The sequence below is a fragment of the Mixophyes fleayi genome, chromosome 3, assembly GCF_038048845.1.
Source record: "Mixophyes fleayi isolate aMixFle1 chromosome 3, aMixFle1.hap1, whole genome shotgun sequence".
NCBI lineage: Eukaryota > Metazoa > Chordata > Amphibia > Anura > Limnodynastidae > Mixophyes > Mixophyes fleayi.
Window position 1 is genome coordinate 242,167,209 of NC_134404.1, and position 18,702 is coordinate 242,185,910.

General features: G+C 37.3%; 1 protein-coding gene across 5 annotated transcripts in view; it reads left to right on the forward strand.

The window, feature by feature from the left end:
* Positions 1-13,336, forward strand: part of CCR6 (C-C motif chemokine receptor 6) — a 40,262-nt gene extending 26,926 nt beyond the window's left edge. For all 5 annotated transcript variants that reach the window (XM_075203355.1, XM_075203356.1, XM_075203358.1 and 2 more), the window contains one exon: positions 9,420-13,336. In XM_075203355.1, the coding sequence (XP_075059456.1) occupies positions 9,446-10,537 (1,092 nt within the window). In that variant the 5' untranslated portion in view covers positions 9,420-9,445 and the 3' untranslated portion in view covers positions 10,538-13,336. The remainder of the gene's footprint in view (positions 1-9,419) is intronic.
* The last annotated feature ends 5,366 nt before the right edge of the window (positions 13,337-18,702 follow it).

The window sequence follows — 18,702 nt, forward strand, 5'->3', positions numbered from 1 at the left end:
GGTGAGTGAGTTAGTGGCTCAGTCTACGCACGATCCTTGGAACGCAATATCTGCTAGGCATATGTTTGTGGAAGTTAATCAATTGTCTTGTTAAATCCTTAGATGGACCCTCAAAACTAGGATCAGGGAACATCTAAGAAATATTAGGATAGGATCGGAAAACCACCACCTATCCAGACACTATAAGGACACCCATAACTGCAGCCATCAAGGCACAACCTTTATTGGTATTAAACAAGTGACCCAGAATTGGAGAGGGGGTAACATAATACCCAAATTGTATAGGGAGGAATCCAAAGCTATTTATTTTGTTAGAACCCTTACTCCAAATGGACTAAACATAGAATTAGACCTCACCTTGCATTGATGTATAGACTTGTCCTCCCACGGTGGTGCCATTTGTACGACACCTTGCCAGGCCAGGTATTGTTTCATCTATCCATGGGAAAGGTTCGAGTCCTACGGCCATACCACCCTGGCCATGCCCAAACCCACCCAAACTTGGAAGCCAAGCAAGCCGGAGCTTGGTAAGTAACGGGATAGGAGACTACCCGAGAACACCTAGTGCAGTAGGAACTCGCCTCTCCATTTGGACTGTGTTCATACTGGCACATATGGGCAGGTGGTCGTACAAGGAAGCCTACCGGCAATAATAGTAATATTATCTACATTGTCATCATAACGTTATACATCAAATATATCATGACAATATACATATATTACAGAACGGAGGTACAGTGTGAACATCCCGTGCATCAGGTGTTGTTATATGCAGGGAATATATTAGATCACTTCTATGCTCTTAACTATGCGCAGATTTGTATTTATTGTACATACTTATGCAGGGAACATATTAGATTACTATTATGCCCTTAACTACGAACAGATTTGTATTTATTGTACACACCTTTGTGTACTTCATCCAGCATAAAGATCAGTCATTATGTGTGCAAATCTATATGTACACATGAAGACCATCCTTATAAATACCCTTACAAACAAACTGTTTAGGCATGCCAAGGTTGTCAATTCAAGACGAGTACATTAAAATATATACATCTTGCGTGAGTGTATATTGTGCAGATGTATGTATTTAGTAACTTTTATATCTATACCATATTTTTATTTGTCAGACATACATATATCTGTTTTATGCATATGATCGGGCTATCACATGAGTTATCCCGAGATATATGCTATATGTATGCAACCAGAAGGTTTTGTGATATATATTCCTGTTTGATTCCATTATATTACAGGTTAATTCCACATCATGGCTCCCAGGGTTCACAAAGTTTGAGTGCAAAAACACTTGAACGATTAGGCACACCATGAACCATAGATAGATTAACAGCGTGATCACCCAATCAGAGACTATTATACCACTAGAAGCTCTATAAATGAACACCCACTAGTATTGGAAATATCTCCCTTGAGAAAGTCTGCTAAGACGAAACGCGTTGGAACTCCGCCCTCATCCGTCTATTGGCCAATAGCAACCCGACCGGAAGTGACTTCAGACGCGGAAGTTAGAACCGGAAGCGTGCCGCACGCTGCTCGTGGGCCGCTACTCCATCTCCACAGTAGCGGGATTGATCACCCACTAACGTGGATTCTATCTGGATTCTGACATACGCTCACTCGCGCCCACTCTAGAGCGGGATATCCAAGCCTGGACAATATATCTCCAACCGCAAGTATTAGCCCTAGTTGTATGGGGGACCACATTATTGGATACAGGATGGTCTGTTTACTATTCCTAATTGCCTAGTGCCCAGCAATATCAATACATTGTTCCAGCCAAGATACAAATCATCATATGTGACCATCCACGATAAATATTGCAGTGACTTTTGGGTTTGAAACGCTACACATTTGCAACAATTGATATTACCGTTCCATCCATCAATACGCGAATATCATTTTATATTCTGAACTTTCATTCATTGGACTTTATTACCACTGCACGATTGTATTGAGATATCTGTATTCACTATATTGGCAATAGTATATTATCCCAGTCTCGGGATTTCAGCCAAACACCACTATAGATGTCTTAATTGTTTTTGAACTGCATTTGTTTAGCACTGTATATTGTAGATACCAGTTTTTATTTTGTTTCAGTTTAAATATATAGGCAATTAAAAGGTGATATTTTATCATACCAGCTTGTCCAATAGTGGATCCAATTAAATGTTTTTATAAGGTTTAGTACTATTTAAATATCTGCTTAAACCTGACTTGGACTTTTTAACGCAACATAAGTACATGTATTTATATGTTCCAGAACTGTTTTATCAATAGTCCTCTATCTTATCTCAGTTAATATATGGATAGGGATCAATAAAAGAGACCTTGTATACCATAGAGTATTTTCTAATCAGTAGAGGTTACCCACTACCATACATCTGGCACACCATACAATACATATTAGTATCTTAATTACTTAGCCAGTGAGCGCACAGGATAATTTTGCGTGTCATTAAATTAGTAGTAATGGTTCTGTGGCCATGTGAGGTGCCTGAGTGGCATATGGTGATAAAATGGTTGGAGTAATATGTGGGGAAGTCTGAAGGGTATTTTAGAGTACAAAGTAGGATGTGAGGGCATGTGAGGCATTTTAGGGTTAGTGGTAGGGTCGTGAGTTAGAATGTTTGAGTGAAATGTGAAAGCATTTTAGGATGAGTGAGTGACTGATGTGGGAGTGTATTTTGGGGCATTTTTATTATTGATATTAAGAGTACTGTGCAACCCTTTTGAAAGTTAGAGGCCTTTTAAGTGATTCAGTTTGTCCAACTTTATTAGAATGTGCATAATAAGAATGTGTACATTTTTCACCGCAAATTAGTGCACATGTATTCAACTTTTTTGTGTCTTGTGGAAAAAGAGAAAAAGGCTGATCTCTCTCAAGTGAGCACAGACCCTCATCTTAATCTTTACCTACAATAAACCATTAACTGCAATATTTTTTCTATTCTATACTTAAAAGTCTTACATTACATAAAAGAGCTGCTACTGACAAATTTTCTTATGACAGTTTCAGAAAATGCTGCACTATTTGAAATCACATGTGATTCATACAAGTAGTAGATTTTTCTGCACACCCCTTCCTAATAAAAAAATCATTCAGTACCACTTAAGTGCAAAAGACACAGGATAACTACACCCAAGAAAACTAACAAGTACATATCCACATTGAGACATGTTATTCAGTTTAAGACTACTTATTTACAGCACATATAACATTTACCAAGCTGTGTAAACCCAAGTTGTGACCATTTCAAAATGAAGACCATACTGGCGATACTGGCAGTAAGGGTTAACTCACCTCTTTGTCCTGCTCAGTCTTTGCAGATGTGCACGTGTGAGTAGGCTTGTCCACGTTTGGTCTTTCAGTTCCACCCATTAATAAATCAGCCTCTTGGATCCACTGCATCATGTAGGTCTGAATGAAATATTCAAAAACAATCCTTAGTTAGTAAAATGTTGTATTATATAACTAAACCACATGGGGTAGTTTAAGACACAACTAAAACAAATAATGTAAATATTGATGTATGATCCTTGAAAATATAATGCACTCTTGAAGCACCAATCCAATTAAAAAATGGTGTGTTTTTGTTAACTTAAATCACTGTGGCAGGCTTTAAGAAGAAGCTAGGTAATTAACATTTTCCTTTGTTTGTTCCTCTAACATGCTATTAATGATTTATAGTTCTGAACAGTTTGCACAGTGTTGTGTAACTACCATGGCAACCACCGTCATATGGCATGATGTAGTGAGCAAATAAGCTTTGGAACACCCCTCTAAGATCAGTCTGCACTGTAAAATTCTCCCTCTCCTTCCCCCCCCCCCCCCCCCTTTGCCATCACATGACATATTAACAGTCTGTGAATCTGTGAGTGTAACTGGCAGCCAGATATGAAAGGTGTCTCCAGCGCAAGACCCAAACTGTACAAAATGTGTCAGCAGCCACCTATAGAAAAACTCTGATCAACCAATGATTTAAAATGTGAACATTGCAAATCAACATAAATATAGGCATGGCGCTAGTGGGAATTATATAAACACATGTAGTTAAACATCAAACATCTTATGATACATATTTCTATATCTCTATAGAGTCTATCAGAGAAACAACTTCTTCTATCGCTTGAAATCACTGAAGAGGACATTCCAATGGCCAAAAAAATGGATCGACATATACCGATGATGACAACAATAGATGACAGAGAGTCACTCATTCTTTCTCTTGTATTCACGTGATGTTATATGTAAGGGAAGAGAAGAAATGACAGGAAAAACATCATAGTGCAGATGGTTAAAAATGCGACTAATGTTTATGATACTGGTGATTTCTTAGCATGCAACACCTCACGTCTTCTGGTGAAAAGTTCTGCAAAATTCCAAAATCCTCCCTTAGGGGTGCACACTTCCAAAAGTAATCTCCAATCATAAGCCTGTAGTATGGAACATATTGTAGAACTCCTCTTTCTTAATGCATTTCACTGATTAGCACGGATCCATATATATAAAAAAAACAGGCACCCATAGTGCATTATCTTTTTAAAATAAAATAATTATTTATTTCCAAACATCCAGCTTAAAAGCGGGTATACAAAAAAAACCATAAAAAAAAATGCATAAAATCTTCTGCAACAAATCTCAGCACATCACGTCCAAGTTGGACTCTTACCCAAAGGCAGATGTAAAACAGTACAAGCGGAGAGCCGTAACTGACCAAGAATAACTGTCCAGCAATCTTACATAGAAACCATTTTGTCTCAAAATCGCTGTTTAAACGCTGTGGGCATAGGGTTTTCATTAAATATATATCAATCTCATTTCAGAACATTCTAATTCAGTACTGAAGGATTTTTTTCTCCAATCGCTTTCAATCGGATGATATGATGATATGAGGAAAACGGAATATAGTAGAACTAAGGGTAGATTTTATAATAACAAGAAGGAAGTGCAGAATAAATATTTCAACAGAGAGACCTATGGTAGACGTAATTGCCAACTATATGATCGTATAAGATCCCTTCATCAAAAAGATAATTACAGAAGGGTCACTTACTCTCCCATGAAAGAAAGACCACATTCGCGAGTTATGAATGAGTGGCAAAATGTTGGCAGGTATAGATCCCCTAGTCAAAGTAATTGGAGAGAGAGAAAATACAGTTTTAAAGGTTCACCTCGATATCCAATCAGGACTAGGGATAGATATGAGCTTTTGAATCAACATAAATTTTTTGGGGAAAATCATACAGATCCATAAGAAACTTAGGAGAAAAAGGGGAAAGAGAGGGGGGAATCTTAAACAGAAAGTAATAACACAAAAAAAATAAGATTAACCTTCAGTCACCGAAGGTAGAGGGAGTGAAAATATATTACTTAAGTAAATATACCTTGTCCATAAATAAAGAAAGTCTCCTAGCCAAAAGGTTTAAATTTGCCCCATCCAATGACCCTAATAGCTTTAATATTTATGTGGAATTTCTTCAGAAATTCATTAGGAACATTAGTTTGAAAAAGTTTTTTCACAAACAAAATGGAGAAGAATGCAGTGAAAATTGTAAACATGCTTTTTTAAAAAAGTCAATTTTTTTTCCTACACACTGCAAAAGAGCTATTGTTGAAACATTTGAAATGTTTGTGAAGGAAGATCTATGGAAATTAAAGTTTAAGAAAAAGAAACCTAATCTCAGTAAAGCAGAAAGAGCAGCTTTGAAATCATTGGAAAAAATTAACATATAGTGATTAAGCCCAGGGGAAGTATAGTAATACAGAATATAGAGAAGTACAATGAAGCGATTCTTAGACAATAAAGTGATGTAGACACATACAAAACAACTAAGGGCTGATCCATCAGAGTATTATTGAGAAATTAGATCGTTTGTTGGAAAAATATGAAAAAAAGTAACTATCTCCCCCAGGATAGGGAATATATTAAGATCTTAAATCCATCCATTCCAGTCGTATACACTCTGCCTAAAGTTCATAAAAGCCTCACTGCACCTCCAGGGAGACCGATAGTAGCTGGAACAGAAGGCATTACTTCCAATCTGTCACATTTTTTAGATTCTTAATTACATCCTTTTATAAAATATATTAGATCCCATGAAAGAGATACGATGGACGTACTCAACAAATTGGAAAATATACAGTGGCAAGAGGGGTATACTGTTGACTCTGCCGATGTAAGTTCTTTGTACACTATTATTGACCATGATGAAGGGTTGGAAGCTGAACATAGCTTAAATGGATGGTAGTTTAAATGAATTCATCATAGAGGGCATAAAGTTTATTCTGAAGAATAATTTCTTTTGGCATGGGACAATTTTTATGACCAAAATCAGGGGACAGCCATCATCATCATCATTTATTTATATAGCGCCACTGATTCCGCAGCGCTGTACAGAGAACTCATTCACATCAGTCCCTGCCCCATTGGAGCTTACAGTCTAAATTCCTTAACATACACACACAGACAGACAGAGAGACTAGGGTCAATTTTTGATAGCAGCCAATTAACCTACCAGTATGTTTTTGGAGTGTGGGAGGAAACTTGAGATCCCGAAGGAAACCCACGCAAACACGGGGAGAACATACAAACTCCACACAGATAATGGCCATGGTCGGGAATTGAACTCATGACCCCAGTGCTGTGAGGCAGAAGTGCTAGCCACTTAGCCATCGTGCTGCCATGGGGACCAGATTTGCCCTAGTTATACAAATATGTTCCTGGGGTGGTGGGAGGATACCCACATTTGGAACCGCCATGATGTGGGGGAAAATCTGGTCTCCTGGTCTAGATATAAAGACGACGTTCTATTCATATGGCGAGGGAACAATGTATCCTTAAAGGAACGTATCAGATGGAACTGTACGGAATTGGCTGTTTTCCAAGAACAAGCAGATTCCTTAAAAAAATAATTTTTACAATGAGGATACACAAATGATCACCTGGATAAGGTAATAAATAAAGTTGGGGATATGGATAGGAGGGTACTTTTGGTTTAAAAAAATAGGGAGGAAGAACACATGAAATTTACAAAAACTATGGGTATTCCTTTTGTTACACAATACAACAGGTATTATAAGGATATAGAAAAAAAACATCAAACGTTATTGGTCAATCTTATGCAAAGATCCTCTCTTACAAAGAACTATCTCTAAGTATCCTAGAATTATTTATAGGAAGACCCCTACTATTAGGAGTTACCTGGTTAAAAGTCACCTTAGGAAACAGAAAAGGGACATTAAGATCAAGGTACTTTTTCGATGTGGGTCGTGCACTGTATGCAGAAATACCCCAAAAAAAATTAAAAGTAGAATGAAGGTACAATCATCCTCAACAAGTCAAGGTTTTAATATTAAGAATTTTATAACTTGCAATTCAATGTAAGAGAGAGGTGGGCGGAACATCTAAAGAACATCAAAAAGGGTTATGAATTGCACTCTTTATCATCGAATTTTACGAAGTTTCATAATTGCGATATTAAATATATTGAATTTTTTTGTGGGTTATTAAAGATTGGAGGCGATTAGAGAAAACAATGCTCCAGTACTGAATTAACCCGTTCTGAAATGAGATTGATATATTCAATGGAAACACTAAGCCCACAGGGCTTAAACATTGATTTTGAGACAAAATGGTTTCTTATATAAGATTACTGGACAGTGATTCTTGGTCATAACCTGCAGTCACACCTTCCTGTAAAACCTTAGTCTTATTAGATCTTGGAAGCTAAGCAGAGTTTGGCAGCGTTGATATGTGGATGGGGGACCATTTCGGTGCTGCAGATTATGTCTAAAAGAATATGTTTAGGAATTCTGTATTATTTTATATTTTTTATAGGTGTAAGTGGTTCTTATATATACATAGGATTGTGACCTATTTATGGGAATAAGTACTTTATAAGATCCATAAATAGTATTGCTAAGTAAAATGCATCATGGATCCTTTAGGAAATAAACACGAATCTGTCATATGTTACACTAACTAAGATATGTGGAAATAAGGAGTTAATATATATTCTCCCCTATATTATTGTGAATTTATGAAGAAATGTTTTGTTTTGTTGTATTTTATATACGGTTGAATTAATAATATTTTGGAGATGATTATATGTACAGAATTGTCAGGTAATAAGTGCAGAATTAGTTTTTTATATATCCATTAGTGCGCAATCCATTTTAGAAGTCTGGACTTATAGAAACGGAGTCCAGAACCAGATATGGACGTTTTTTAGACAGGTGTGTGTGATACAATTAGATAGTGATAGGTTAGCTTCAGTTGAAATAGGAAAAAAATGTAAGAGCCCCGTTAGCATTGAGAAAGATAGAACGATTGAAATGCGTTGGGTGCTGGGGTACACATTTAGTCTGGTGCAACTCTTTTCCTGTGGTGGGCACTAGTGGAGGAAGCTGGCTCTCCGCTTGTACAGTTTTACACGCTGTTTACCATCTGCCTTAGGGTAAGAGTCCAACTTGGAAGTGATGTGCTGAGATTTGTTGCAGAAGATTTTATGCATTTTTTATGGTTTTTTGTATACCCGCTTTTATCATGAGAAGCTGGATGTTTGGAAATAAATAATTATTTTATTTTAAAAAGATAATGCACTATGGTTGCTTGTTTTTTTTTTTTTTATATATATGGATCAATGCTAACCAGTGAAATGCATTAAGAAGGAGGAGTTTTACGATATGTTCCATACTACAGGTTTATGATTTGAGATTACTCTCGTAAGTGTGCACCCCTAAGGGGGATTTGGAAATTTGGAGAACTTTCACTGGGAGACGTGAGGTGTTGCATGATAAGAAATCACCAGTATCAAGACAAGGAAAGAGTGACTCCTCATCGATATGTCGATCCCTTTTTTTAGCGATTAGATTGTCCTCTTCAGTGATTTGAAGCTATAGAAGAAGTTGTTTCTCTGATAGACTCTATTGAGACTATGTATCATGAGATGTTTGATATTTAACTACATGTGATTATATTATCCATACTAGCGCCATGCCTATATTTTTGTTGATTGGCAGCCATACTTGTCTACCAACAGTGAGATTTTGAAAAGGAGATAATGATTTGTAGGAAGACAACTAAGAAAATCAGATGCATGTCTAAAAGGTACTGAACTTGCTATTGAAAGAAAGAAACACTGGTCATTTACACGTTAAACACATATTATTTGAACAAATACATTAGCAATAAACATATTTTATACATTGTGTTAAAGTCAGCTTCCGTGTAGGTTACAAATACTTGAAATGACATGCTAACATTCGTCCCAAAAATATTTAATGGACATCAGCAGTAGGAAATCTTGCAGTTCTTCCCATGAAACACAATAAATGCAATAAATATTATGCAACTTTGTATTTATTATTAACTACTGTTTCTTAATTCTAGGACTCAGTAAACCCATATTGGGAAATATGTCAAACTTCACTCCATCCACGGATTACTTTTATCATACTGACTTTAGTTCTGAAGAAACAGTTTGCCGAATGGACACTGTCAAAGAATTTTTGAAAGTATTTGTACCTGTTACATTTTCTTTTATATTTGTATTTGGGCTTGTGGGAAACATACTAGTTGTTATAACTTTCAGTCGCTACAAGAAGGAAAAGAATATGACAGATGTCTTTCTTCTAAATATGGCAATAGCAGACATATTATTGATTTTTACTCTTCCATTCTGGGCTTTATATTATTATTATAAACAAGATTGGATTTTTGAGGACTTTATGTGCAAATTGGTAAGAAGCATCTATGCAATAAATTTCAATTGCAGCATGTTATTGTTAGCATGTGTAGGCATTGATCGATATGTTGCCATTGTACAGGTTACTAAGTCATTTAGATTCAGAAATATAGCACTGGCATATAAACGAGTACTGTGCTTATCAGTATGGATCATGTCTGCCTGTCTATCCACCATAACATATGTATTTACTGAATGTTATAAATTAGAAGGAGATCAGTCCATGGTTTGCGAAGCACGTTACTCCACAGATATAACACCACTGAAATGGAAATTAGCAGCTATAATTGTGGAGGTTGGTGTAGGGTTTCTGATTCCTTTTCTCATTATGCTATTTTGCTATACATCTATAATTAAAACCCTTCTGCAGGCAAAAAATTCTCAAAGACACAAGGCAATACATGTAATTGTCGCAGTAGTGGCTGTGTTTCTGTTCTGCCAGGTCCCGTACAATGTGCTTCTTTTGGCAAAGGCTTCAGATTTGATGGACAAACGTTATTGCTCTAAAATCATTAAACATTCTTATGCATTATCTATTACAAAGGCACTGGCTTTTTTCCATTGCTGTCTAAATCCAGTAATCTATGCCTTTATTGGTGTAAAATTTCGAAATTATTTTGTGAAAATAATGCAAGATATATGGTGTATGCGAAAACTGTACAGGTCTAGAACTCGCCTTTCAAGATTATCGTCTGACATGTACACATCAAGGAGAACAAGTGAAGTCTTTACTAGTGAAGGTGGATCATCCTTTACCATGTAACAAGAAAAAAGACTATGGGGGTATTCAATTGACCGCAAGTTTTTTTTTAAGACCAAGTTAATTCATTTTAATGCTGTTTTTTATCATCTTCGAGCGGGTTAACTTTACCTGCGATTTAATTCCATTTTTATCGCTCCGCTTTTTTTTCATGAAAAGGTCCTCTTGCGCTCCATTAGAAGGTCTATTGAAAGAATAGGGTGGTTAAGAGCCCGCCGCGTTAAAAGCTATTCAATTGTTTTTTAATGCGGCGCGTTAAACAGGCCAGTATGCTGTTTTATCTTGCACCTCTTTGGGGTGTGCTAAAAATAAAAAACATAAGAACACTATTTGAAATAATGTAATAATGAAAAAAAAAAGATAAACTATGTTTATCAGTAATGCATAACATGTGAAAGTTGATTTTCTTGTAAAAAAAATAATGTAAAAACAGAATCAAAAAAAATATAAAAGTCACTAATTAAATACATTTATGTATGTTTTTGGTACAAATATGTATGTACTAATGTGTTTGACATTTTATAGATGATTCTATAGTATAAAATAGTGAAATCAAAAAATATGCTAAAGAAAGTACTGTAATGTAGATATTATCAAATAGAATGGTTGTGTAATGCAATCTAATGTATGAAAATGTATGCCAATCCTTTTTTTGTGTTATACATGACCGCATTAAAACTCCCCTTCACTACCCTAAAAACTCACAAACACCAATGATTAACGTGCGGGGGTAGCGTTCCCTCTTTTTCAATTGAATTGCACGAGTTTTAACGCTGCGTTAACTAGAAACGGTCGCTATAGCAGTTAAAAACCCGTGTATGATTTTTTTTTTTTACGCTGCGGGAAAAAACAGCAACTCGCTGTCAATTGAATACCCCCCTAGTTGTTGCATACCTTAAATTATAAACCATCCAGATTTATTTTCTCTGGATGACATTTTTTGCATACAATTTAATATGCAACAAACAAATCTAAAGAAAAACAATTTACTTACAAAACATACAAATTTATATTTTTTTTAACTTAAGCCAAGACTGACAATGTGTCAATTTCCAGAAGTTCTCCTGTTCATGAGAGTATTATTGTTATTATTATTTTTATTATTCCTTAATGGCTTCAGCCACAGTCAGTCTCCCTGACCTGCTGTTAATAAAAGACACAGACTAAAGTCATTATATTCTGGGTCAAACATGACACAGATTGACACAAAATTTAAACACCCTGAGAGCGAAAAAGCCCTTTGTGACATAAGTAAGCTGAGCAAAAAAATTTTTTTATACTGTCGCTAGCCTGAAATGCTCAGCATATCTCTCCCATGCATTGATAGAAGTTAGGGATGCTTGTTTTTCACACTTGCTTCATAATCTCTGCTGTGTATGCTTTCCAACTGTATAGGGCTCTGCTATGTATACTGGTCATCAGAAAGGGGCTCTGCTTTTAATATTGTCACCCAGAATCTAGCTCTGCCATCTTTACTTCTCAATCCAAGGAGTGATTCAATTCTGCCGCGAATAACGCAGCGTTAACAGTATTACCATTAATACTGTAATTTTAACCCGGATGTCAACTCGCGGCTCAGGGAGCCGCAAGTAAAAATCCAGCATTGGAATTACCGTAATAAGGGTAATTATGCGCAGTTTTACCGTATTAACGGTAAAACTGCTAGCGATGTGTTATTGCCGGCAGAATTGAATCGGCCTCTAAGAGCTTTATTTTCTAAACTGCGAATTTCAAAAAGTGGAGATGTTGCCTATAGCAACCAATCAGATTCTAGTTATCATATATTTAGTACATTCTATGAAATGACAGCTAGAATCTGATTGGTTGCTATAGGCAACATCTCCACTTTTTCAATCCTGCAGTTTAGTAGATATACCCCTAAATCTTTTCCTTCACTAAATCAGCTCTGTTTTGTATAGTCGACACAAGAATGGACAGTGTCTGCTGGTCATTTGATGAGTATGATGAGCTGGTCATTTGCTGGGGATAGTGTGTAGTAAATGCCTAAGAAAAGGAGAACCGGGCAGCACATATGTACATGAGGATTCATACGCTAAATCCTCTAAATTTTACTGGGGCACTATTTGAGTATGCTATGTAATTGATAACTATTTGTATGAAAATAAAAATATGCTTACTCTTTTTATAAACCATGCCCAAGTTGTAATTTTGAGCAGCATTTTACACACTCTGCTTTGTCTCTATATTACATGCTAGTCATCCATTTATAGATGTTGGCTTACTAAAACATTTAACTATAATGGGCTATATTATAATTGCATATTATATTATGAGCTATGCTAACATTTTCTATTATATTATAAAATATAATTCACATTGGACAGCATGAACCTTGGAATTCTTTAAAAGTTTCTAAGCTTAAAGTCTATAGCTTAAAAAGCCAAAGTAAAAGCCAGTCCTAAAAGCTTACTTACGTGGGTTCTCAGATTCAGTATATCTGGCTGGTCTTTTAGAATACCGCTGCTGCTCCTATCACTAATTCTGGCATGGTGTCAATGGACAACACGCTACTTGTCTGAGACAATATCAGATTGGCGCGAGTCCAACTATGCAACAATTGTCTTCCTTCTATAGACCCATTTGTTTTCAGATATTTAACCGAAAATGGAATTTTTCTTTAACATCTTACACCCAGAACTTGGAAGGGTTGCAGTGGGGTTATAGCGTAATGTGATGGTACAAAGATGGAGCAGAGCATTGTAAAATTAATCTAGTCTATATGTTTTATTCTATAAGAATGTGCTTCTGAAAACTTAAATAAAGATTTAAATTGAAAAATAATGATATGTATTTATGTCGATAGCTCTAACATCTTTTCTTTGTTGAGGTCAATCAAAAAATACAAGTGTTAAATAAGGTGTTTATATTATGCTAGCAATGTTTAATAATTATAAAACAATATGACATAAGATAAAAATTACACCCATACTAGAAACCCATACAGATTTACAAACAAAAGTCTGGACTTTACATAATATAACACAATCAGGGCCGCCATCAGTGGATTACAGGAGTGATATCCCCACATTACAAAACCAATAATATAAGCTCTAGGCTAAAGCGTATACTCACATGCTGCTTCACTATTTCAGTATGTATCATACTCTAAAAAATGAATAGTGAAAATAACAAATGTTATTTGTTCAAAAGTAAAAAAATAAAGAAATTAACAAAATTTAAATAAAATAAGATAGGATATTTGGGGGTATATTTACTAAGCTGCGGGTTTGAAAAAGTGGGGATGTTGCCTGTAGCAACCAATCAGATTCTAGCTTTCATTTATTTAGTACTTTCTACAGAATGACAGCTAGAATCTGATTGGTTGCTATAGGCAACATCCCCACTTTTTCAAACCTGCAGCTTGGTAAATCTAGTCCTTGGACTTTGCTAGGAATTGAACCTAAAATCCTGCATTACAAATGCAATGACATTACCTCTAGGTCAAAGCTCAGACTTTCACTGTTCACTACTTATAACAATATGGGGTCTACTTAACATTGGTGGGCAGTGGGCGACAGTAAGATTAATTTTGTATCGATGTATACCACAGCTATACAAAATGTTAGTTTAATTTTTCAAGGCATGGCTCATTGGCGAGCCCTGGCAAACTGTCCCCATCTAATCTAAGTAAAACCTTCTTCACCGGCAGCCTAATGCTGGAGGCGAATTGAGGATCTGACCCCAGTGGCTACTGTGCATCCGTAGATATATTCGTGCATGCGCACTGCGATAGGACCTGGCGCTGGATGAAGAGAGACTTCTCCATTAGGCGATGGATTCCATAGCACTCTATTAACAAGCTAATCCCACCTTAAGATGGCAGAAGTTGTTCACCGCTTGTTAAATTTGGGTCCCATCACAATCCCCTTAGAAGTCTATTGGGACTGTAGTGACCAGCATTACACAGGTTAACGCAGGAGAAATCTTTGATTTCTCCTGCTTTAACCCCCTGATAAATTAAAAAAACAAATGTGATGACCATTCTCTGGAGCAAACAGCCATTTTCTACAGATTTTTGGCTCATCGCAATTTAGTAAATAGACCCCTACAAACAAGCAAGTTAGCAATAGGGTACTTTTTTCAGTGGCACAAAAAATTGTCAGCCATGCTTGCTAGCAGACTGCGTTCACGTCGGCAGTCAACAAAAATACTACTGTATCTATGCATTAAAATGTGCGAGGTTGGTTGAAACACTGACCAAGGTTGCCTAAACTTTTACATACATCTGTGTGTATATATGTATATATATATATATATATATATATATATATATATATATATATATATATATGTGTATGTTTTCAAAATAAAAACATATTATTTTTACCCCACTAGATTGTAATAAGAAAACACTTATATATTTTTTAAAATGTACACACTATTTTAGACATAATAGTTAATACATATCTGAACATTTATGTGCGCTAACATTGTTCGATTTCAGCATTCATGCTACAGTTCACATGGTTGTACAAGAGGAATAAAAGTGCAATCAATTACACCAACAATAGAAGGAAAACTGTAGATTGCATTAAAGTATTTCTACATTATGGACAATGATGCTTCTTCCTCAGGAAAATAGCAGCGTCGGTAGACCAGGTAAAGCCATGCTGTGTGGCAAGTTTAAAAACAACTGCCCCATCTAGCCAAAACACGTCACTTACTAACCAAGGGTTACAGCTGCAGACGTGGCAAGAAAAACCTACCCTATGCTGCCTCTGAAGATGGTCTCTCCTCTGGTAAGTTAAGCCAACTTGAAAAGCAACTGTAAGATGGCAATCTTTCCTTTCATTCTCACCTTGTCAAAACCACAAACCACCAAGACAGCAAGAAAGTGACATCCTGTGTATAAAAATATTTATGTTTACATCTGCCGTAATAAAATGATTGCAGTACCAACAAGCTTATGTAGCAGTTCTAAAGCATTTATACAGGTTATTTCAGTTCCTAATGTATGTGCATAAGAAACATCTAAATTGTCTTCAGAGTATGGCTTAAACTACTGTATCATGCTTGGTGTCCATGCTGTTAAACAGTATGACTCCTAGCTTAAAGATTAACAAACCTTTCATCCTCTTTCAAAGTTTGAAATTAAATCTATTTTTAAAACGCATAACACAATAAATAATTTCCAGGATTTAAATACAGGTAACAACACTAACATTTAAATTTACCATGATCTTTATGCTTACCATGCACTGTTTCCAAGTAAGGCAGTCTAAAATCATACACATACAAACATAAATTAGGGCACATATTATGAGCTCAACCAGCAATCAGAATATGATGCCTGTATTTTGGCTTTCCGTGAGGCCAAATTTATCAAGCCATTGATGACTAGATCTGTGGCCTGATGAATTCAGCCGTAGGCCTCTGTACTACTCAGTTGCTGCAGGTACGTACATACTGTCAGCCCCTGCAGAGCTGGCGGATCGTCCAGCACTACAGTCGCCTGATCCGACGACCCTATTAAGTGTTAAAAAATAGAATTTTTTTTTTTAAAAAAGAGACGCGTCGGGTCCTCCCCTCATAATGCTATTAACCCTAGTGCTGCCCAGCTAGTGCTGGATTCTGCAAAACTGGAGGGGGAAATGCATGGGATCCCCCTGATTTTACCAAAAACAGCACTAGGCCAACCAGCTGGGGAGGGGGGCACTATAGCAGGGAGACACACAGCAAGTGCCATAATGACAACCCAACCCCAGACTGTTCAGCATGTGGCTGTATTCCTTAAGGAGTGGGGTCCGCCAAAAACTTGTGCAGCCCCCCCATCCCCTCTAGGAAGAAACAGCACCATGCTGAAAGCACTAGTACTCTTCTTACACCACTGGCGCAGTGGGTGTAGGGTAATAGTGTAGTGTATGAAAACATTTAAAAAACCATTTTAGTTTGTGGAAATACAAGTCCTAGTCAGCCCAGGCTGCCATTAATAGTCTGGGCATGCTGATGCTTGTAGAACTACAGGAACCAATATACCAATAGCAGCCAGGGCATGCTGGCACTTGGAGAACCACAAGTACCACCATGGCCTGACACCCAGTGTGACCTGTAGCACCACAAAGTAAAATGTTAAATAAAACACAACACCCTCTTTCACACCACATTAGTTTAATAAAAAATAGTAAAACCCCATATACATACCATCAGATGTCTTCATCTTTATCGGATTCAATCTTGTAAGCTTTCAGTCCAAGGCTTGTAACTATAACCAAACAAAACCATAATATTCCCAAAGGTCCAGTAGCTTTCTAAAAACAAAACATTACAGGTGCAGGACATGTTAAAAAAAAAAGCACCCAAAAATTATATTGTCCATGAAAAACATCTTCTTTTCTTCTGTCCAAACTACCCCAAAATGGCTTGAGAAACATCTGTTGTCCTTCAGTTCCAATGACCCCATAATATTTCCACTGGAAAAGGCTTGTCAAAAAAAATCAACCATAATGAACAGACTTTGCTCCTCTATGGAGAAACACACGGTGCTGAATAGAATGAAATCAGATGCATGGTCTATTTATACTGAATGGAGATTTACCACACATTTGCCCCCTTCATTCCGATTTCACGGCAACCAGCACTAGCCTGGCAGCACTAGGGTTAATAGCAATAGGAAGGGGGACCCCACTTTTTTTTTTTTAAATCTATTTTTTAACACTTTAGAGAGCTGTACGTATCTGCAGTGCATGACTAGTAGAGAGACCTGTGGCCGAATTCCTTGTGATCCATGCCTTGATGAATTCGGCAGCACAGAAAGCCAAAATACGGCCGACCCACTGGCTAACTTACACTAGCTGCAGAGCTGGAGCAAGAAATACGGCAAGAGTGGAAGGTTACTTCACAGCCGTAGAGCTTCCTATGGCTGTGACTCAACTCAAGTTAGGCATGCTGACACTCAACATTGACTATGGCCACACGCCCCTTCCCTGCTCGATCACTCTACTTTTTCATCCCCTTTATCATAGGCTGTAGTAAGTCCCCTTTCTGTGCATTAGAGCAGGTAAAAGAGCGGTTTTGATGCCAGTATCTGCCCATTCTGAACATGTGTAGAGTGATTTTGAGTACAATACACTCAAAACCATGCCCTAATGAATCAGCCCCATGTGCTTACTCAGCATAACATACATTACTAGAATGCAGAACAGAGAACCGGAACCACCCAACATGCATAGCCAATGACCTCACTTCCTGTCAGGCTCTGGCAGGTCATTCATTTACATCCTTTCTTTCAAAATACAGATAATAGGTTAGGCCTAAAGTGGCAATGGGGTAGGATGAGGTGGCAAGCTAATGGAAGAAAAGGCCATGGAAGCGTTACCACTAAGTTACATAGTCCTGGAATTTCGGGTTAGGCTTAGACATCTGACCAGACCTTGTGACGATAGGAAGCATCACTGGTTGATGATTTCCCAAAAGTCCACCTGACTATTCACTCAGGTCAAGTCATAGATTTGAGTCTGAAGTTATTGTCATGTGCACATCAGATCTTGACTCCTGTGAAGTGTGAATTAGTTGGATTGGCTGCTGGAGGAACTTCCTCAGGCATACTCAACACAAATGGCAATGGTTATTGTCATGTGCAAGCTAATGTTTAGGCATAAATCTGCAAATGACCGTGGATATTCCTCAAAACCAGGGACGGTTAATTTCGGATGATTTGAATGGTTCATGTGTGGACACTGCTATGGACGTTTATATGCAAACCGCCCTGAAATATTTGGGCCCAGCGGACATTACAACTAAAATGCAACTTATACAGCAGTTCCAGGAGAAGGAAGCTGCTGACCGTCAGGAGAGACAGAGACACGCTGCTATGGAGGCAGCAGAGAGGCGTGCTGCTATGGAGGCAGCTGAGAGGCGCGCTGCTATGGAGGCAGCGGAGCGCCAAGCAGAGCGACAGGCAGAAAGAGAATCTGCCGAGCGAGAGGCAGATAGGAGATATGAGCTGGAGCTTGCCAAGCTCAAACGCCAGCCAGAAGCCAAAGACACTGGTATTAGCCGACCCCGTCCTGAGAATTTCCCTGTATTGGAAAAAGACGGGGATGTAGATGCTTTTTTGCGAGGATTTGAAAAGACTTGCCGACAGTATGGTCTGCCCAAAGATCAGTGGGCACAATATTTAACCCCTGGTTTGCGAGGTAAAGCATTAG